At 44.6% G+C, this 23635-nt stretch overlaps 1 protein-coding gene across 4 annotated transcripts in view; it reads left to right on the top strand.

The window, feature by feature from the left end:
- Positions 1–23635, top strand: part of ACAP2 (ArfGAP with coiled-coil, ankyrin repeat and PH domains 2) — a 402036-nt gene that overhangs the window by 330571 nt on the left and 47830 nt on the right. For 2 of the 4 annotated variants that reach the window (XM_085635275.1, XM_085635277.1), the window contains 2 exons: positions 11479–11666; positions 15686–15778. In XM_085635275.1, coding sequence (XP_085491401.1) covers positions 11479–11666; positions 15686–15778 — 281 coding nt within the window. The remainder of the gene's footprint in view (positions 1–11478; positions 11667–15685; positions 15779–23635) is intronic. The other 2 variants (XM_085635276.1, XM_085635278.1) reach the window with 1 other exon arrangement.

The raw sequence follows: 23635 nt of genomic DNA, 5'->3' as shown, positions 1-23635 counted from the left end.
ATGTTGCCAGGAGACTGATGGATGTAGGGTTCTTCCCTTTTAAAGAAAGTATAAGAAAAAGCACAATCCAATGAGTTCACCAAAAAAAATGACTGAAATGTATATTTTGTGTGTTGAAACAGCACTACTTCATTGTAGCTACATAGCTGATTCATTATAATTAATAAAAGCAGTTTCAGATCATGCTATTTTTTTTACAAATCATTTCAGTAGATGTAAATACATTTCCCTTAGCAAGTGCCAAATATTGTCATCAAACACCCTTTTACCATATATATCCAGTTGAACGTTATTAATGAGACTGCGTTTTTGATTTTCCTTCCTCCTCGCCTTCATGAGTGAAGGTTGTGATCCCGTTCTTCAATTTAGGGCACCCCAGAGCACTGTTGTAATCACTATAAGTCAACTGGACCTGTTCAAGAGCACCATTTGGATTGCTTGGCTAGAAAGCACTAGAAGTTGAAATCTTCAGCATCAGATACAATATTGGTTAAGGGTGTGTTTGCAGTGAAGAGCCGTCTACGGCAGTACAGCTAAACTCCTCCTTACAAACAGAGCAAGTATTTGATCTCGAAGAGCTGCATCTGAATGAGAAAATTTGCCTGTTTCCTTTTTTTTTTTACAGACTTTTATATAGCGCAAACTTGACCCGAAGGTATCAGAGCGCTTTACACAAGCACCAGTTGTGTTACATGAGGACACATTCATTTATGTTAGGCATGGGGATATTAAGTGATTTGCCCAGAATCACAGGATGTTGCGTGTCCTTGCCGAGACACGAACACGGTTCCCCAGATTTGAGGTCGACCACCCTAGCCGTTCTCCCCATTTGCTTGCCCAGACCAGATGAAGTGTTTCACATAGTCAATATTAAATACATTCAATAATCTGGCTTCTCCTCAACCTTTTTTATAACTGAATTACAATCTCTTTCAATATTTTGCTGGAGGGCAATTTTGGCTTTTTTCCAGCTGGTACAGCACTCAAACTATTGATCTTAGACCACAAATGCTGTTCTAATTCTAAGCACATAATTATTAAAGGCTTGCCACCATATATTTGTTTTAATATTTTCACTTCGCCTTTGATTTGGAGATGTCTTTACATTGTGTTGGCACCATAAGATGTGTCTTACCCTTCAAAGAGTCAGAGGATTCCAGGCAGTGTGTGACTTGGACTCCAAATGTCCATATTTCCAAACATTTTAAAAACCGAAAGATACTAACAGAGCAGCACTTTCTATTGTCTCCAGGTGTACCAGATGTTATTGGTAAGTATCCTGGAGACTAGTATTGTTTGCGACTGGTGTCCAAGAACCCTGGTATTATTGCCCTCTGATTGGATCGACCCAATAGTCGTATAATACTCTTAACTTGACAAAGGTAGTTTGAGTGAGCAGTCAAGACTTACTTCAGGAGGTTGTAGAAGGTCGCGTTCAGGTACACTACTACTTAGTAATCATACACAAGTTATTAAAAGTTCAATTGGAGCAATGTTGTATGAATAAAATAGATATTTATTTAGAGTGGTAAATGTTAGAACAGTTCAGATGTTTTCCTAAGAAGCCAGAAGGTCCTATCACTTTTTGGGGCTGAGATATAATCCCCCAATGTTATCCTAATACATACAAGGTCTGATAGAAATTTCTAACCGCAGATTCCTTACATTCAAATTATCCCCAGGTGCCAGACTGGATCTGAAAACTTTTTTACAACAGTGAGCGTTGTTATAGGGCATAGCGTCGTCCACCAGATGGGACTTCGGCAGAGTCCATATAAGCTCTCCCCCGATGCGCTGACATCAGTTTTTTCCTTTGCGCACGGATCTGGAGAGCAGTACCCCTGCCCATTTTTGGCCTATCTTGACGTCGGAGAAACAGTGTGCTTTTTCTGGATATTTTTGGGGTCCTGTGGACTGCGATGTCGCCCCCGGACACTCCGTCTATTTGCATGTGGTGTCTGGGCGTGTACGCTGACTTCGAATGGTGCGGCTCATGTCTTCAACTTCATCCTTCGGCCTTGCAGGAGTGCCGCATGACACTTAGCAGCATGGTGGGCGAAGGTCCCTCGTCCGTCACGGTCCTCATGTCCTTCTGTGACGGTGGCCATTGATCCTCCTACTTGGGGTGCTTCACTAGGGCTAGATGAGGACTGAACGTGTAATCCCCTTTACTGAAGCCCTCTTTGATATTCTGTTGGGCATTGGGCTAAACCCGTTTCAAGGGCTTCCGTGGACCGGTCTATACCTCATAGGCAACATCCTGCCCTTGGAGACATCTCAGCCTTTTCCGACAGCCTACTCCTTGCAGCTTTGCGGTCCTGGCTGCTAGAACCTCCGCCGACGTTGGCGCTGTGCCTGACGTTCCTTCTCACAGGGAGTCTAAAAGTCTAGATGCTCTTGGTTGATATCTCTTTTCTACCATCAGCTCCGCTTTGTGGTCCCTTAATACCGCTTGTGTTTTGCGGCATTTTTTTCACGAGTTGTGGGATTCGGTCTTGCGCCTTCTCCCATCCGTCCCTGAAAAGACTCACGACACTTACTGAGTTGGACCAGTGTGGTCGTCAGGCGGCTAAATTGCTTGTGCTCCAGTCCAGGTAGGTATTTTCCTTTCTTGCTCTCTACCTGTTGATGACCGTTTATGGTCCCCGGTTGTTTTAGAGAAGCATCTTATTTCTTGACCTTCTTGGGTTTCTATGCCGGTGGCATCACAGTGTTCTTTTGCTTTTTCCTTAAGTTATCATTGGGGTTTCTTCATGATATTGTGCAGATGCACTGTTGTCCTGCTCCCAAGGTACTTCGTCTGTATGTCTAACAGCTATTCCTCCATCTGTTTCTGAAACGCATGCTGTGCTTCGGTGCAACAGCGCAAGACGGAAGATGGTGCATGGGAGTCTTATTCCTCCAAGCTCCCCATGCTATTTTCTCTGTCTTGTCCGCTGCTTCAGCCAAGTCCCTTCCCTGTCTGTTATTCTTCCCTCAGACAGGGAGTAGTTATCTGCATAGGGCCTCCGTGTTTGCCTTGTTCAACTTGACCTTTGCCAGTTATACCATAGTGGTCTAATTTTTGTATTCTAGCAAGGTTGTTTCACCCCTGTTTTCCTTTTCACCGGTCTCTCAGCTGCCTGATTATCACCACTCAGTCGGTTGTGTTGTTTTCTGCTTGTTCTCCTTTTATATGAGGCCATGTGGTTGGTTGCCAGCTCACTGTTGTTTCATCTTGGCCCATGCCTGACGTGGTGGCCCTTTTGTATGTGCCCTTATCAGACACCTGTTTTTATACAATTTTTCTTCTGTATAAGTATTGGCTTTTATATGTATGTATGTATGTATGTATATATGTATATGTTACCTACTGGCAGTCGTCAGTAGGTAGTCATAGTTAAAACATAGCTTCCATAAGAAAAGCATTTTTTAACTTGGCTATAACTTTGGCTTCCACACCCTCCGCCTCCTATGCAAGACCTTCAAATGGATCCTCCTCAAACACAGAAAGACCGTCACTCACCCCCTGGTCACCAGCAGACTCGACTACCGCAACGCACTCTACGCCGGAATAAACAAAAACTCACCTGCAAGCTCCAGAACATCCAAAACGCCGCCGCAAGACTGGTCCTCAACCTACCAAGACATTGCCACATCTCCCAGCACCTGCGCACACTGCACTGGCTCCCCATTGAAGCTAGAATAACCTTTAAGATGCTAACCCACGTGTGACGGAGCAGGGACCGAGGATCAAGGGGGGGGTAGCGGACTGGTGGGTGCCCAATACAAACTCACACCCTCTTGTCCCCCCCCCAGCAGAGAGAATGGATGCCGTCGCCTGGTAGAGGAAGTCCTCTAGAGACAGAAGACGCCGGGCCCTTTAAGTGGAACTGCGATGACAGCTGGTATACGCCCCCGAGTGACGTCATGACGCGAGAGACGTCAAAAGAGAAAGAGAGTCAGCACAGGACGGACGGCGATCCCCGGAGGAGCTTAGGAGACGGTTGGCGACAAGAGGAGGAGAGGAGCGAGGCGAACGAAGGCGAGGAGGACGGCGGTGGACGGGACGAGCGACACGGCGGGGAGGAGGCGTTCCGAGAAGAGGAGGAGAGACCCGGTCCGGAGAACGACAGACGGGAGAGGAGCGAAGACGGTCGGAAACCGCCCGGAGGCTCAGGACCCCGCGAAGCGCCCCGCCACACCCCCAGGGGAGGGGTGTGGCTTGAACAGGTACGAGGGCGTATGGCAGGGTGGATGGGCAGAGGGGCGAAACCAACCAATCCCCCTGTGTGACCCGTGTTTCCCTAATCGACCCACCTGACCTAAACCCGCACTACCTTCACTACGAACCCCCCACACAGAAGCGTAGAGCGTATTGAGTGGCACGTTAAACACAGTTTTGTGGTAGTCCCTCACCCCCGGCCCTGGTATTAGGGTGTACTTCCTCAAAGAGCCTAGTTTCCTGAACGATCCTTTTGTTTTCTTTTTGTTTCTGGGACCCATCCTGGACGAGTGAGGGGAGAGCCAGTGACGTTCCCAACTGACAACCCCGAAAGCCGGAAGAGACAGGAGAGGGGGGAGAAGAGAGCCCGAGTCCCTTCACCACGGACCGCAAGGAAAGAAAGACTTGTAGAAAGAAAACCTATTTGTCAATAAAACCGACATTACCTACCATTCGAGCCTTGTCTATCCCTGACCAGTCGCCACAACTGGTGTCAGAAGTGGGATACAGTCCATCTCACTCCACCTGCTACCAGATGGAGGCCCTCATACAGCATTTGGTGCAATGTCAGGAAAAGCTCGGATGGGCTGTGGAACGTCAGATGACCTCCGCCCAGGCTGACAGGGAGGCCTTTCATAACACCATGGCGGCGCAATTGGAAGCCCTAAAAAAAGCCCCCGTCACCACCGGGACCCCCCTCACGAGACCGCACAGTCCTCATCCCTCAGGAATCGCACTGCAAAAGTATGTCCCGGGAGAAGACCCGGACTCATTTTTGACGAACTTTGAAAGGGCGGCCCGAGCCTGTGGATGGGCAGAGGATAAATGGCCCTTCTTCCTGGCCCCCCTTCTGTCCGCGGAAGCACAGGCAGCCTACCAAGCCGCAAACCCAACAGGGACCACTCCCTATTCCGTGATTAAAGAGGTGATCCTAGAACACCTCGGGTTAGACGCCGAGGCGTATAGAGTACGGTTCCGCAAGGAGAGGGGCATGGCTGGCGAGAATCCCAAGACTTTATACTTCCGCCTCAAAATGGCCTCGGAGAAATGGTTGCGACCTGATTCCAGTTCTAAAGAAGAGATAATGTCCCGGATTTGTTTGGAACAATTTTTAGAGGCCCTACCATATGGGACTCAGAGGTGGCTGAGACAGCATCCCAACTTAACGGTAGCACAAACCATCGAAATGGCTACCCAGTTCAGTAGGGCCCAACCTCGACACCCCGCCCTGGAGTATGAGAAAACCCACAAACCGGGACCCCCGACAAGGACAGAGAAGAAAGCCAAGGGCTTCCCCGAGATAGTCCGTCCTAGAACAGGAAAAGTGGACTTGGGATCTATACGGGGCCCCAGTGTTATGATTGCGGGGAATGGGGGCATATCGCCCGCCTTTGTCCTAAAAAGAGGCAGGAAGAGCCCATGGAGGTCGGATATCTACCAAAGGCCGTGTTATATTCTGCAGAGTTTGGACCTTCATATTACGTAAGGGTAACTATAAATCAAAAGATGGTAAAAGCCTTGTTAGACTCAGGCTGTAGACAGTCGGTGGTAAGGAGGGCCTTAGTACTTCCCGACCAATATTTGCAAAACACCACTGTCCTAATTCGCTGCATACATGGAGATGTCAAGCCCTACCCCTTGGCCCGAGTCCCGATTACCCCACACAACCGTTCCACTCAGGTAGTGAGAGTAGGGGTGGTAGACACGTTACCCGAGGACGTTATTCTTGGGGTGGATAATCCCGGGTTCCTGTCCCTGTTCAGAGAGGAATTGAGGGAACCACAGGAAGAAAAGGGAAGGCCCGCTACGACCATGTTAGCAACAGACCCCTGGATTATCGATCGTAGTTTTAGGTTTTCCCAGGCCAACGACCGAACCCTTTTTAATGCCTGGGAACAAGCCCATCAGAATACCACCAGAACGGACGAAGTATTCCCCAGGTTTATTATCAATAATGACCTGTTATATAGGGAGGGCAAGAAGAACGAACCCCTACAGTTGCTGGTTCCTCAGCCGTTTAGAGAACAGGTCTTGTTCTTTTCACACACCCATTTAACGGCAGGACACGCGGGCAAGGAGAAAACTGCCTCAAGTATCTTACGACACTTTTACTGGCCAGGGATCTATAGGGACATTGAACGGCACTGTCAGTCCTGTGAAACCTGCCAAAAGAAGAACTCTTATCGGCCTCCCCCGGCTCCTCTCCACCCGCTACCCATCATAGGAGTCCCCTTCGAAAGGGTCGGGATGGATTTAATTGGACCACTTCCCCGGACTCGGAAAGGTTATCTACACGCTCTGGTGGTAGTGGATTATGCGACCCGCTTTGTAGAGGCCTACCCCCTTCCGAAGCCAAACACCAAAAACGTGGCGGATAAGCTCATAGAGCTTTTTTCAAGAGTGGGGTTTCCCAAGGAAGTCATCACAGACCAGGGCACTCCGTTCACTTCCAGGCTAATGAAGGAGGTATGCCAAACCTTGGACATCCACCAGTTGAGAACCTCCGTGTACCACCCTCAAACTGACGGACTGGTCGAGAGATACAACCGCACCCTGAAGAGTACCCTGAAAAAAATGTTGGCAGTGGAAGGTTGAGAATGGGACAAACTACTTCTGTTGGCATTATACGTCCTACGTTCACAGGTACAGAGCAGCCTAGGGTGTTCTGCGTTTGAACTCCTATATGGACGGCAGCCACGGTCATTACTGGAAATGACCAAGGATGCATGGGAAACTGAGGAGAGACAGGACCATTGTACTCTACTCGATTATACGACCCAACTGAAGTCCAAGATAGGAAAATTAAGACAGATGGCCCACGCCACGTTGGAAAGGAGCCAAGAAAAACAAAAAAAGTACTATGATCAAGGAACCAAGTTACGAAGACTACAGAAGGGAGACTGGGTGTTGATCTTGCTTCCCTCCACCAGTAGCAAATTCACGAAAGAATGGCAGGGACCATTTCAAGTGGAGACGGTGATAGGTAACACCACATATGGGGTACGGATGACGAACTCCAAAATACAGAACTATCACATAAATCTGCTTAAAAAATGGATTGGACCACCACCCAGACCTGCCCATTTTTTAGTGCCGACCCCCTCCCTCAAGGAGTCGACGGTGCATGAACTGGTAATTAATCCTGACCTTTCCAGATCCCAGTAACAGGACCTGGCAGACACTTTGAAACCTTTTGAGGAGTTGTTCTCCGATAAACCCGGGAGGACCCAGCTGATAGAACATCAAATCCATACCCTCCCCGGAAAAATAATCAGGCAAAAGCCCTACAGAATTCCGGCAGCTAGGAGAGAAGCCATAAGAAAAGAAGTCGCCGACATGTTACGACTCGGAGTCATTAGACCTTCCACCAGCGAGTGGACGTCCCCCATTGTGATGATCCCGAAGCCAGACGGATCCACGCGTTTCTGTATGGATTTCCGAGCATTAAATGAGATATCTACGTTCGATGCATACCCGATCCCAAGTGTGGACGAACTCATTGAGAGGATAGGGGATGCCAGCTACATCACGACCTTCGATCTTACCAAAGGCTACTGGCAAGTGCCCCTGAAGGAAACAGATAGAAAGAAAACCGCCTTCGTCACAGACCAAGGTCTATTCGAATTTACAGTGTTACCGTTCGGCCTCCACGGGGCCCCGGCCACCTTTCAACGGTTAATGAATGCGGTACTACAGCCTTATCTATCCTTTAGTTCAGCCTACCTGGACGATATCGTGGTATATAGCACCACCTGGGAACAACATCAACAACATCTAACGACCATATTGAGTGCCCTTAGACAAGCAGGCCTACACATCAATGCCAAGAAATCGAAAGCAGCCTTTCATAAAGTCAAATACCTAGGGTATGTCCTTGGTGATGGGGTCATAGCTCCCCAAATAGAAAAAGTGAAAGCGATTACCAACACTCCCTTTCCGGTCACAAAAAAACAGCTTAGAGGGTTCCTTGGTCTTATAGGTTATTACCGGCGGTTCATACCACAGTTTGCCGATTTAGCCTCCCCACTAACCGATCTTCTCCAGAAAGACAGCCCCCTCAGTAGGATAACACACCCGAGTGAGAGTGCCTTACGGGCCTTCCAGAACTTGAAAGCGGCCATAACCACAACCCCGGTCCTACTTTCCCCTGACTTCAACAAACCCTTTATAGTAGCCACTGATGCCTCCAATACAGGGATCGGGGCGGTCCTTTCACAGATCGGGGAAGATGGGCTAGAACACCCCTTGTTATATGTAAGCCGAAAGTTATTTCCACGAGAAGTCAAGTATCCCACGATTGAACGCGAATGCCTGGCCATCAAATGGGCTATTGAAAAACTGAGTTACTACCTGGAAGGTAAATCGTTTGTCCTGTATACAGACCATGCCCCCTTAAAATGGATGTACAGAAACAAAAGCCAGAACCAGAGAATTCTTCGTTGGTTTCTGTCCTTACAACCGTTTTCTTTTGTGGTAAAACATCGGAAGGGGAGGGACAATAACAATGCTGACTTTCTCTCACGATACCCTCCTCTCCCCGATCGGGAGAATCCAGGGGGGGAGGTGTGTGACGGAGCAGGGACCGAGGATCAAGGGGGGGTAGCGGACTGGTGGGTGCCCAATACAAACTCACACCCTCTTGTCCCCCCCCAGCAGAGAGAATGGATGCCGTCGCCTGGTAGAGGAAGTCCTCTAGAGACAGAAGACGCCGGGCCCTTTAAGTGGAACTACGATGACAGCTGGTATACGCCCCCGAGTGACGTCATGACGCGAGAGACGTCAAAAGAGAAAGAGAGTCAGCACAGGACGGACGGCGATCCCCGGAGGAGCTTAGGAGACGGTTGGCGACAAGAGGAGGAGAGGAGCGAGGCGAACGAAGGCGATGAGGACGGCGGTGGACGGGACGAGCGACACGGCGGGGAGGAGGCGTTCCGAGAAGAGGAGGAGAGACCCGGTCCGGAGAACGACAGACGGGAGAGGAGCGAAGACGGTCGGAAACCGCCCGGAGGCTCAGGACCCCGCGAAGCGCCCCGCCACACCCCCAGGGGAGGGGTGTGGCTTGAACAGGTACGAGGGCGTATGGCAGGGTGGATGGGCAGAGGGGCGAAACCAACCAATCCCCCTGTGTGACCCGTGTTTCCCTAATCGACCCACCTGACCTAAACCCGCACTACCTTCACTACGAACCCCCCACACAGAAGCGTAGAGCGTATTGAGTGGCACGTTAAACACAGTTTTGTGGTAGTCCCTCACCCCCGGCCCTGGTATTAGGGTGTACTTCCTCAAAGAGCCTAGTTTCCTGAACGATCCTTTTGTTTTCTTTTTGTTTCTGGGACCCATCCTGGACGAGTGAGGGGAGAGCCAGTGACGTTCCCAACTGACAACCCCGAAAGCCGGAAGAGACAGGAGAGGGGGGAGAAGAGAGCCCGAGTCCCTTCACCACGGACCGCAAGGAAAGAAAGACTTGTAGAAAGAAAACCTATTTGTCAATAAAACCGACATTACCTACCATTCGAGCCTTGTCTATCCCTGACCAGTCGCCACACCACGTTCACAGGGCCCTCCACGACACCGGACCAGCATATCTGAACAGCCGACTCAAATTTCACGCACCCCAAAGGACCCTACGATCAGCTCAGCTCTCCTACGCCGTGGTCCCCCGCGCCAGAAAGACCAGATCGGGAGGCCGCTCCTTCTCCTTCCTCGTGGCCAGAGCCTGGAACAATCTTCCACTCCACCTCAGACAGACAACATTGCTCCCCATCTTTGCAAGAAACCTCAAAACCTCGCTCTTCGACAGACCCCCTCCCTAATAGACCGGAACCTGTGACACCCCCTCCCAGCGCCTTGAGACCCTTACGGGTGAGTAGTCGCGCTTTACAAACACCTGATTGATTGACGTTTGCAGACTGTATATGCTGAATTTCTCTGCTTTTGCACAAGTGAAATGTCAGCCTAACTATAACGTCGCTGTAACCTTTGTTTTTTTTCAGTGAATGTATAAATATGTATGTATGTTATGTATGTGCTTTTTCATGTTTATACATTTTCCATATCTTTTATACCTCCCTTGTTAGGTATCTCTATAGTTAATGATCTTCTCCTATCTCTCTTATGGAGGAGTGTGTTTCTGCTTAAGTTGTTGCACTCTTCTTCGTACCTGGGGAGGCCTCCTCATGTTTGTTGCTTGTCTCTCTCTCTCTCTCTCTCTCTCTCTCTCTCTCTCTCTCTCTCTCTCTCTCACTCACTCACTCACTCACTCACTCACTCACTCACTCACTCACTCACTCACTCACTCACTCACTCACTCACTCACTCACTCACTCACAAGATTGTATGCTGAACAGTCCCAGAGAGCTCCCTTCCCTCTCTGAGTGTTCCCTCTGACCACGGGTCATCTGTGGCCTTAATTGTTGTTATTGCCCACAATGCTTCTCTTATAATATTAGTTAGTGCTCTCTGCTCCCTCCTGGGGATAATTCTCAGGTGAAGAATCTACAGCTAGATCTTGTCTCTACCAGAGATGGTATTACCAAACGTGGGCACAGTAGTTTGTACAAGATTAGTGATTCTGGACAGTGGTTGTCTATTTGCAATAGATTGTGAAGTTTATGGCACTTTTTATCCTCTCAGAACTTTTACTCTTTACTAACTTTCAATTAAGAAAATTGCCCAGCTTCAGTTGACAGTGGGTTCCTCCATAGGCAGCCCAGACCAGAAGACTCGTTTGTTCAGGCTTCCTTGGCTACGTCAAAGCCAGCCTCCTTTCCTCATCTTTTGTGAACAGTGAGGTTAAAGTGCCTGGTCTAGGAAGAAGTTTGCACCTTTAGTATACTCTTTCAAACTTCATGTTGCTGAAGACAAAAAAATTAACATTTTGTGATTTCCCTTTAAGATGTGTAAAACACATGAATCTTTATAGTGATTGAATCCATTCATCTTGTTGCAGATGGTGAGTTTTCTTTATGCAAATGTGGGTAGGATTAGAACTACACTGCTAATAATGAACTATGCACGTTTTCTCACATAACTTGTAGTTACTCATTTCTGCTCTTTTCTAACTCATCATTGTGTTGCTCACTTGTAAAGTGGATTTTTCTTATTGTGTTTTATTTTGATAATGCTTATACAGTTAGCTGAATTGGTTGTGCTTAGTACTAAGGTTGTATGGGTCCACTTTTGCATTCTGCTGCATTGATGAATCACCCAGTGGCAACTGCTTCTGCTTTTGTATTTTGGTTTCTTGCTAAAATTATACTGTTTGCTTTTTAAAGACTAGAAAAGGAGGCATATATCAGAGCAAAGTACGTGGAAAAGAGGTTTGTGAATCCGGACTGTGTTGCTTTTCACCCTCTTGATGGACGGAAAAGGCCTTATTCCCAGTGCAAGAACAAAGATCTCAGTTGTTCTGAGAAGTCCCTGACATCACAGGATAACTTCTCAACATCTTCGAGAAGTTCAGGTATGCCGTTATTTATTTTACTGGTGCCGTAATACTATATTGCAATAACCATGAGTTACCTTAATATGGCTTCACTTAATTGATTATTCATTTTATAGTTAGAACATTGGAAATGGGTAATGAGAACGCGCCTGCTTAGTAGATAAAATTGTAAGGAGCACTGGCGCAGGTGACTTTTAGCAGCTATTGTGAGGAGGTTTTCTCACGGAATTGTGGGATAATGCTAGTGGAACCATGATTAATCAATCTAACTTAACAGATATACATACACTCACAATATTTCTCTCTCTTATGCTTGCTGTCTCTGTTTGGTACTGGAGATAAGGGGCATGTATGTCCACATTTATTTTAGGGACATTTGTAGCAAGCTGTTGTACATATAGAGACAAATTCTGAAGTGATTCACCTAATTAAGTAGGTAAATGGAAGAAAGCTGATAAGCTTTTTCTGCAGTGCTTATTTTTGTCCCACATAGTGTTTGTGGTAGAATAAGAAATGATAATAGTTCCTCCTCATTCTGTAGTGCACACTTAAGACTTCATATACTACAACTGCACCAGGCTAAAGATGATTCCCCCTTACCAGTTACAACATGTTTGCCAAATCTAATGTTCTTATACTACATCCAAACGCTAGAGACTTCAAACAATATTGTCTATATTTGTAGGACAATTCCCCGTTCACTAATGTTTTCACGTTCAAACCCTAGCTCACGGGACTCTATCTCATTTCATTTCTCTGCGTCTTGAAAACAGTCACAACAAATTTGAACTTAACAAAACAATCACTATTGTTTACTCTAAACTGCAATCATCAAAATAGATCATATATTTATTCTCCACAGTCAAGTCTAAATATAAACTCTCAATAAAACCTTTCGTAAAAAAAGTATTTGAAGGAAGTTTTCAAACTAAAACATCTGGGGCCCTATTACAAAAAGTGCCCCTAGGGGCTACGGATGTTTGCGCCCACTTTGCGTGCCCTCGGCACTTGGGTATTACAGAAGGGGCCGCAGACGCTTGAGCATAAAGCGCCAGTGCTATCTTCAGAGGGCATTCTCTCCGGCCCCATGCAAAAGAGGGAATCCCTTTGCCTCTGTGCCTGCGCCGTATTAGACATGGGCGCAGAGGCAAAGAAGCTCTGAGGAGGTGCACTGACAGTGCGCCCGGCAAAAAGGTCAGGCACTGTCCGTGCTCCCCCTGAGAGCAGCCCTCTGGAGGGGGGAAGGGGGATCTTATGAACCTCCCGGACATCCCTGACTGCACCCGCAAGCAAGGGGATCTCTAATACCCCTTCAAAGTGCAGGCGGGTTGCCGCCTACACTGTGAAAATATGGAGTGGCTTCAAAGCAGCCGTTCTGTTTTTCACGTGAATTTGCTTTCCCAGTGCAGCGCTTGTTCGCTGCTGCCCTGAGTGCAGGGCATTCATCATAATACAGTGCATTTTCCTTCATTGCGCTGAGCGCACCTTTTAAAAGTTATGTCCAGTGCAATGAAGAAAAACTCACTGCATGTATAATACTGCACCTGGCAGTAGTCTTTTGAGGCTTTCCTTATATTTGTAATGAAATCCTGAACAAGGCCTTCTTTTTATGGAGCCTCCATAACATCCTGAAGAAATCAACTTTTTACAGTTAGGAAACTTATACCAAATCCTTGAGATTCACCAAATGCCTTCCCACCACCATCTCTGATATCCCCTCTATGGGTAAGAGCTTTGAAAGATTTGGGTCTATCAAACTCAGCATGTCCTATTATCTGACATCCACCCTGGGTGTACAATCAAATCTACCTTGGCTTCCATTAAAGAAGATCTGGTTCACTTTTTGTCTGTGGTAATAAGTCTACCCTTTATCTACTTAATTTCTCGATAATAAGTTCACCACTAATCTATCATCCTCATTTGCTGAGAATCTGAAGGTGCTTACTTAACCCCTGCCCTCCCTCATTATTTGCATCCCCTCACCACACATATGCTCATGATATGCAGGTCTGCTCTAGCCTAAAATGTAGCCTTGAACCTATAGTATGCTTTTACAGTGTGGAAAAACACTAAATATATATATATATATACACACACACACAAATTTTTGTACCTCACAAAATAGATTACTCATGGTCATCCACTGATGGCCCTTTTTAAACTCTAATTTTGAAGTTGTCCTTCATTCCCCTCAAATCCGTCCCCTATTGTATGTAGTCTTGTGAGGATTGGTTAACACCTCTCATTTTAGGTACATTTCTCTACAACAGAGATAATGCAAGCAAGCAATTAATTTGAGCTTATTTGGAGCCTGTTGAGGGGACCACTTTTATGAATGCTGTTACCCAAACCTTTACCTTAGTATGGTTTTCAAACCTTTCTTGAACACTACAAGGATTTATTGGAACACAACACATTGTTTTTTATGAAGTTCAAAATGTAATCATCTCACTAGTGATACACAAACCAGCTCCCTCCATTTACAGAGATTTTTGACCAAGAAGCCATTTTTTCTGAAACTTAAGATCATGGGGTGATTTTCAAGTCAAAGCTTTCAATTAATACTTTTCACAGGTCAGCTGACTTGAATAACTCATGGAACCCCTGTCTTGAATATCTTTCCTTTCAACAGTCAATATTGCCAGCAACTGCTCTGATTGCACAATCTTCTAAAACCCTCCTTAATCCCTAATGTCTACATATTGTAGTGTGTGATCTTTAATTCGCCCCTTGTGCTAGGGTGAAGCCTTCAACACGGTCTAATCTTAATACCCAAGGTCCATTGTGCCGTAAAGGCCTTATCCTGCCATGAGTTTGCACTATAAATAGCACATTGCATTTTATGGCATAGAGTGGGGCCGCAAGCGTAATCTCCATACCAATGCATATAAATGATTTTCGTGATACAGGTGCCTTCTTAAGTTCTGAGAATGATGGAAGTGAACATGGATACAATCTCTTGTTCTACATTCATGCTCCATTAACAATAGTATAAAAGAGTATTGTTGAGATAGTGCAGAGGGGACAAAGCTTGCATTATACCTTTTATTTGCTGTTCTTTCCCACAGGTAGAAATATGCGTTTACAACTGTCACTGTCAATTGCTTTTTCATCAGTCCTAAATTTCTTGGTACTTTAGGCAAGGTTTGCACTATAGAAATACCATATACATACTTATATACATTTATGGGCCCACTGTACTGCATCAAACATTGAGGACTAACCTTGAGATAATTGTCCTTAGTTTGCAATCCGGCAGTTTTTGTATAGCCTACTAACTTAAACTATGTCTGGTTGAGAAGGGATCCTTTAAGGAAAGTATTTTACTTGATAACTTTCTGGCTGTTCTGAAGAATTATTACAAAATCTGATTATTACCTTTCTGATGCTTGCGGATTTGTTTGTGCTGAGAAGACCATGTTTCTATATTTGACAAACCGTTCACTAACCACCTCTTTTCCTCCCGTTTTTATTCCTATTTCATTTTTTAAAGTAATAATTTCTCCTGACTTTTTTCTGTACTGCCTGCTTTTTTGCTTTGCTAACACGCATGCCCCCAGCGGTTGCTGTAAACAGCGACGAGGCAAGGCGGGAGTCTCTGTTCTATCCTGATGAACTAGATTCACTCTTCTCCTACTTTGATACCTCTTCAAAACTACGTAGTAGTAAGTACTACTCTCGTAGAGTATGTGAAGCGTGCTTTCGGATCCATTTTCTGCTGTTGACCATCTGTGCAAATACAAGACATTGTATCAGCTTCAAGTTTATTTTTCATAAAAAGTCAAGTGCTGCCACCTTACTTTTACTTTTCTTTCATAAACTCACTGTTTTTCTTCATTTTGTTTTGTTCTAACTGGCAATTTTACGATACTTCTGCGATCCTGATATATTGATCTTGAACATTGAATTTTAGATTTAACTTACAATCATGCTCCATCAACTTCAGAAAGATGGGTGTGCATTGAGGTCTGTTTTTGTAATGAGTAGATCACTGGGAACTGGAAGAAAGAAACATTTTTTTTTTTTGTCTTCATTAGTGAAAAGCAATGACAGTGGAATCCACTTCAGTTCAGATGGCAGTCGAGAACTTCTTGCCTCTACTGTATCCACAAACAGTTTGTATGAACCAGGTCAGTCTAGATTTATTGTAGTATATTTATAATTATACATCATACCAAGATTAAGGATACTATTTAACACTAATATTTTGTGTCTGCTGACCATCTTTAATCCTTCCAGACTGCCAGGAAGGAAACAAGACTGAACAGCTAAAATGATGGCCCTTCTAAGGCGAAAGAAACACTGTGATAGAACAGTGTAGTTTGTCTACAAAACATTTTTAGAAGAGATAGTAACAGTGGCATTGCATCTATAATTTTGCACTTTTGATTAGTGGTAAGTCATGGGCAGCCTCAGACGCAAGTAACAAGGCAAAATATAATAGCACATATATAAAGTCCAATATAGCCGATGAATAGCATGTATGTACGAGTCTGACGACTATGTGCAGTGTTGGATACCCAATATGGTAGAAGACCTCGGGAAGTAGCGTGTAATATTCACCCATATGACATAAAGGGTGACCAGGTTTTCCAAAACTTAAATGGTTTATCCCTTGCCGATAATGGTATCTTCTTCAGTACGACTGCGTTTCAAACTTCAGATCGCTAAGTCTCCACCCAAAGGCTCTGGTGCCAGTTTCAAGCATGTACCTCTTTGGAACCTCATCTCTACTAGGTAAGGGATGATTTGTTTGCTCAGTTTGGAGTACTATGCATACTAGTTCCTGGAGTCAGATGCACCTTGAAACAGTAATGGTTTTCAAAGTGGACCATACTCTTAGCCATGCTGTGGGAGAAGATTTCCTTCCAGTAACTTTAAATAAGAACACAAGTCTACCAATATGAGACATGCCCCCTTTACTGAATGTGCACCAATATATAGACAGGCCCTGGGGCACATTATGTCTAGTATGGCAAAGGTAGATACCACACAAAACTTTGTAGGCATTTTCTGTGTGGGTGGCACAGACCGGGGGAAATGCCTGAGGCCTTATCGTCCATTAGATGTTAGCAGTGAACTTCCTAGAAGAACTAACTCTCACTGGTGCATGCAAAGTTGGAGGATGATGCACTGGCAAGTATGAAATAAAATTTGGAGAGCACATGTCTGCATTGGAGCATGCGTTCAGGGATTGTTGGGCGTGGGTTCTGGAACCTTTCTGGCTAACCTAGTGACAGAGTTGTACGTATCTTCAAGCTGTGGAAATAGCTGGGTTCAAAGCAAACTTGCAAATAGGGTTGGTGAAGATTGCATTGGTTGGGGTAGAGAAGCAGGCAGTCCAGACCAACAGGTCACTTATTCTATAAGTCTGAATTTTGGCAGTCTGAGGAGGATTAAGTGCAGTGGTCTGTCTACTTGGAGAAGATGATCAGGGTTGCCCAAACGCAAAACAGTTTGTGCTTCTTTTATTTGAACCCATTGTTTGTCACTGGTTCCCCATGCCAAGGAGGATGTAGCGTGCAGTCTGCTTCTATGACCTGAAGAGGATGGGGACCACTATGCCACTACAGAAGGTGGGCCTGCAAAGAGCTGAACTTAAGATCATTGGTCAGTTGTTGAACCAGTGAATTTCAAGATTGGTAAACACTGTCTTGATTCTGGCTCAAGGAATCGTTATTTTTAAGGAACGCATAGTATATAGAAATCATGTGAGATAGTTCATAGTGCTTATTTGACCCATTCAGGATATCTTGAGCTTCCGCAATAAGAAAGGTCTTTTAATAACTGTTCCTGGAACTTGGTGATATTATGCTTGTATATTATTCCAGATGCTCTAGTCACATAAAAGCTTTAGTATTTATTCTTGGTTCTTTCGCAGACAAAATTCATATTGGGAAACTAGTCTGGATTATTTCAGGCAATTTCATGATGTTTAGAGTGCAAGATTTTCTCAATTTCATTTTAAGAACTGTGACTGATTTCTCTTCACTAGGCGCCAGGTCTTACGCCCCACAATAGTGCACTGTTTTTATGTCGGCACCTCTTTTTTTTGTATGGCACATTTTATTGCTTTTGCTGGTTAGCAACATGAACAAAACAAACTTGAAACTTGAGCCACATGGGCCACAGTAGAAAACAGTTGACAAATCAAGCATGTTACTGAAGATTTCCCTTAGAGACATCAACAATATATATCTCAACCACTAAGGCGGAGGCACACATCACCGTAACATTTGAGCAGAATCTCAGTAGTCAGACTCCTCAATCCACACGTCCCAGATTCAGTCAAACGTTTGTGGAACCCCCCTCACCTTATATACCAGTTTTTGAAGAGCAGCACAGGAATCCACGCCCAAACCAACTCCTGTAGAGACGGGGCCTGCTCATCTCTCCAGTGTCTGGTCAGATCTCTTTTGGCTACTAGATATGCCATTGCCAGAAGTGTCCGGATACCTTTGGAGTCTCGCACAGATTATCCCCAAGAGCACTATTTTAGCATCCAGTTCAAGGGGGATACCCAGCACCGGACCCATGTGACCAATTATCAGCGTCCGGTACGCCTGCACCTCTGGGCACATCCAAATAACGTGGTACAAAGTACCAGGAGCGGTCCCACAGCGCATACACGCGGAGTCGTGGGCCTGGCCTATATACCAGAGGCGTTCAGAGGAGTAGGAGATCCTATGGAGTTATTTGAATTGGCTTAGGTGTAAACTCATTGATAACGCTAAAGCCCGAGTGGCCATCATCACCTCCACCCAGTATTCGTAATTTAAGGTCCCTACATCATCCTCCCACCTGGTCCTCAGTGTTTCCAAGTGGTCCATTGCATTCGTGATTAGGGACTTGGAGAGCTGGGATATTCCACTGCTTCCCAGGGCATCAGTCACCAGCTTGCATTTGAGTGAGTTATATTCGGGGAGTGAAATAAGCCTGTCTTTATAGTGCTTATGTCAGCACCTCTTAGTGGGAAAACATATCCAGCCCAGTATTTTGGAACAGCAATACACAAAGCTTCTTTGGAAGCTCTTGAGTTGTGGGGTCATTATGACATCCAGAATGATCCCAAGATACCAGTTACCTTACGGGTTCCAGTAAGTTCTTTAAATAGGATTTGGGTCTTATTCTGTAGTTTTTGTCTCTTCTAATACCGAATCGTTGTGCTAAGACGACAGCTTCTGTGGAACAATCAGAGTGGATTTGCCAAGCATATTTTCATACTCTGCCACATTCACTCTCTACTATGTGAGTTACCACGCCTCTGGTGCCGTACTCTGTTTCTAATGTGGGCAAAATAACGCAGGAAAGACATTTGTTTTCACTGTAGCACATATGAGCCAACCAAAACCAATAAAAGTATGATATCCTTGGTACCACTTATAATGGATGCCTACAGCTAAACTAGTGGGGGATTAAGTGACGAATCAGTCACGCTCTCTCATTAGTTGCACGAGGGTCAGTGATTGATAATGTTGACTTCTTTAAACATATTTTTTGCCCCTTTACCACTTGTGTAGCAAAGTGAATTGACAGTAATCTCAATTCAGTTCAATAGATCTTTATTCGGATATAAAATATCCATAAAAGCACAGGTCAAAATACCAGCAAAAATACATACACTTATAAAAATACATAGTATGAGAAGCAATGACATCGTAAAAGCAATAGACATGTAGGGGCTTGTAGTACGTACCAAATAGCAACAATAAAAATACATATATTATAAAAAAGAAGGACATCGTTTGCAAAACGACAAGTTCATAAAAACACTGTCCAGATAAGAGCTTATAGCCCTTTACAAATAGCAGCAAAATATAGTAAATTGCAGTCAATTATATACTATGAAAAAGAGGAACATAGTGTGCAAAACAGCAACTTCGTGAAAACACTGTCCGGGTGAGAACTTGTAGCTCCTATTGAATAGCAGCATGATGTAATAAAGTGCAGTCGAGTATATACAGTACAAGGTCGAGAATAAATCAAAAGGCACAGAAGGAAAAAAAAAACATGAAAAGTATCAGGGCAAATACAAAAATGAATAAGTAAATACACAAAAATAAACTAAATATTTTAACTGAGCAACGAAATTTAGGAACAATGGAAAACAGCCATCAGGTGGTGCTCATTGAAGCACGTGAACGAACTGCCATTTTCAAAAAGGATTCCACACGGAAAACCAGATCATCCCCCTCCAGTTTACGAATTTCCATGTAGGCTACTCTATAATTGGTGATGGCAGTTACCTTAAAAAAACAGGAACCAGAAATTGTTTGGTATATTTTTGATAAAAATTACAAAAGAATAAAAAGTGTAACATTGATTGTCGCAAGGGCAGGGCATTTGCTCAAGACAGTAATCTTATTGCCCCTAAATCTGAAAAGGATCTGTGTTGCTTCTAACCTACCTGGCATGCTTAAAGGTTAGCCTCTGACCACTTTCTTTTGCTTCATATGCAAAATAGAAATCGCTTGCTTGTCAATCCCCGAGTTCAAAATACACCTTGGCCTGGTCTTCCTCTCTCTGTGCTTCTGTTAAATATTGTAAAGAACAGAGGCCGTTCCTCTTCCAACAAGAATTCAGATTTCACATTTGCTAATTCTTCTGCTTGTCCTCTTACTGTCTTCAAGCCCAATTATGTAAATGAATACACTTCCATCCCTTTTCAGTACTTAGACACTACCTTGCTGGAGTGGAAACACTTTAAATTCAATTGTGCTGTGGCTGTTTTCTTGTGTTTGGTGAGGCCTGCAGTTTTGTCTTGCTACATGCAATTTACTTGACTCAACATTCTGCCCTCTCCTATAGCTATGATCCCTAATGTTCGAGTCTGCAAATGCAGAATGTACAGATGTCTTGTGGTCTTACCTCCTGATTTGTAGAAAGTATTTGTTAGGAGGCTAGTGGGTACTACAACAAGGGTGTTCAATGCTTTTTGATTGGCCTGTGATCACTTGCTGGACATGAATTCATCAACAAAGGCAGCCCGACTACTACCACGAGATAATGTCTTCTAACAGTGTGTTTGAGGATCAGTCTTAAATCTAGAGATGAACCACTTTTTGAGAATTTAATGAAGGCCTTAGTTGTAATAACCTTAGTTAGAACTAACTCAGCCAGAGATTAAAGGCTACCCTTGTATTCAAGGCATTTATTATATTTAAATATGTTACATATTTCCTGTCTGAGACTCCTGTTCGCTAATAAACCTTGCCATCTCTAATTGAATGCAATGTGTTGACAAAGGTTTAACCTGGCTTCTTTGAATTCTTTTAAGGTAAATGTAGTTTAACTTTTGTTTAGCGTGTATATATGTGTGTAGTATGTGTGTAACACAAACCTTCCCAAAAGAGAGTGGAGCACTGTACAAAGTAAATTCAAAGTACGACTGCAAGAATATCTGGTTTCTAAGAGCAGGTTGACTGTTGTTTTGTTGTGATACAGTGTGTGTTTTTAGCACTCTCCTAAACTAAAGCAGAGTTGAGGCAGTACAGATTAATGCAGGGAATCCTGTTCTAGATTATCTGTGCACAAAGGGAGAAGGACTCTTGCTTGATTTTGTTTTTGCACTTTTCTATCTCGAGTCTGATAGTCTCTTTGCTATTGGTGGGATGCGAGACCCTGGATGTATTGAGCTTATTAGACAGATTGTCTGGGCTGCTGGTCGTGATAGATAGTGTAGCTAGCTTTGAAGATGCTTCAAGTTGGCAAAGGAAGCCATTGGAGTTCCAGCAGAGTAAGGGCGATGGGGCCATTTTTCTCTAGCCCTTGATTAGTCATGCATCAGCATGTACAATGCCCTTAAAAGGGGTGGGGGTGGGTGGCAGTGTGGCATTTTGGATGTCACGGAGCAGGCTGTTCCCACCATCCAAATGCATGAGCACCAGCTCTTGAACAGCAGTTCTGAAGTAGCTGTCTTGGAGGAATGGTTCCACTTTCTTTAGTGCAGAAAGATGGTAGCAGGCTGTCCTACAGAGAGGTCTGTGTCTAGGGTGAATACAAATGACTTTGCATTGGCTACAAGTGGGGGTTTGAATCCATGTTTTGATTGTTGCTCTTGGTGAACAGTAGGAATTCTGTTTTGGTGCAGTTAACTTGAGATGGGTGCTGGACATCCCGGTCTGAATGACATGCAGGAAGTGTTATAGGTGTTGGATGTCGAGACAGAAGGAGACTTCTCAAATAAACTTGTGCCACCAACCTTGTGGTGAATTGTGACGCTGTTATTAGTCAGTAGGATCCCCAGGTCTCCTTATAGAGGATGAAGATGATGGGGTACAAGGCGGAGCTTCGAAGAACTCTGCAGGTGATTGTGACCTTCTGGGACCTAAAGTTCGCATTTGAATCAACAGGTTTGAGGTGGATAGTAGGAGGACAACAACCAGTGAAAGGTGTTGCAAGTGAAAGCCTTTCATGACCTAATGGAAGATGGTACAGATGAACAACAGTGTTAAATTTGGCAAGAGGCAGGTGGTCCACCTTTCACATTGGTCACAAAGATGTAATCTATGATTTGTAACATAGCTGTTTCCGTTCTGTAATGTGATCTGAAGCCAATCATGCAGATTATGGTTGGTATTAAAATGACCTTGGAGATGTGCGTAGACTGCTTTTTAATGACTTCCGATGAGTGGTAGATGAATGCTGGGCCATAGTTGGTGAGCTCGTCAGGGTCTAGTGTGAATTTTGTCAGTAGTCGGAGGATCTGCCTGCTGTTAGAGCTTCTGGAAAGATTCCTTGAATGAGGGAGGCACAGATGATGGTTAGTAGGGGGGAGAGTGTCTCCGGCGAGGTCTTTGATGAAGGAAGGTAAAACATAATCTTCATAGTAGGTGGTTTTGAGGAAGTGGAGTATGTCAGTGGGTTCAGTGTAGGATAGGCTTTTGGGGGATGACCACTGTGGGTGCAGCATGGATGGGAGGTTGCTGGAGGTGAAGCAGAATGTTGTTGTCTGCGTGCTGTTGGATCTTCTTTTTTTTCACTAAAGAAGAAGTTTATGGCATTGCACTTGATTGTGGAGTGTAGGATTGGATATTCAGCCCGGGGGGGTTGATGTAGTGCTTGTTTTTCTTGTTGAGAGCTTCATTGATGTTGTGCATGCCCTTATGCAGAACTCTTTCTGATCAAAGATGCTTCAACAATGCCTGTTTTGGAAGAAAGTGTACTTTAGCGTGATACCTTTTCTTTTTTGCTTTCTTGATGTGTTACAATTCTAATGGTACTATTGTGTAAGTAAATGCTTCCTGTCAAATATAGCTGCAATTAAAGGTAGTTCGGAGCGGAATTCCCATATGAAATTCCGCTCTATGTTCTTATCAGTGGCCCAGTAATCCTGCACCTGAATCACCCAGGTGTGGAAAACTCAAACCCAATTTTATCAGTCGAGGGCTGCTTCGTAGCCTCCCCCGTTACCCTATCCTCAGCCAAGACATGCTTCCCCCCGCCATTTGATATTCTACCATGCCATGCCCCAACCTCACTGCCCTTTCTGTCCACTTAACCCCCCACCCCCCGTCCCTCCATACTGAGATCCTGCTCAGTGGTAAATGTTTCTGTTATACCTCTCGGAATCAGGAATGTTTTTTAGAAATCCCCCCCAGTAATGCATGGTCCAGTTCTCCATTCCAAGGAATGGTATGCAAGATTCCGGGCACTATTGATAGTTAGAGCTACCAGGAGTCTAAACACTGAGTTCCTGCAAACTCGTAATTAGAGCTTATGTCTGGTGAACAGAAACCCTCCAATCCTCACTAACTATAAATCATGACGGCCATAGATAATTTAGCCTCTGCTTAGCCTACATTATAACATTAGATTTGGGAGTTTATTGTGCTCTATTCAATACTTATATAATAGGAAGTATCAAAGTTCAAAAATGTATTTGGTAAATAAACCTGTTTATATTAAACGCAGTATGCAATGTATTCTGCCATTTGAGGGACTGGAAGTTTTGTTTTTTAGCACCTAACGATTTTGTCCCTTTCTTT

The sequence above is a fragment of the Triturus cristatus genome, chromosome 11 (genome assembly GCF_964204655.1).
Source record: "Triturus cristatus chromosome 11, aTriCri1.1, whole genome shotgun sequence".
In the NCBI taxonomy this organism is placed as follows: Eukaryota; Metazoa; Chordata; class Amphibia; order Caudata; family Salamandridae; genus Triturus; species Triturus cristatus.
This window is presented reverse-complemented; position numbering and strand designations above follow the sequence as displayed.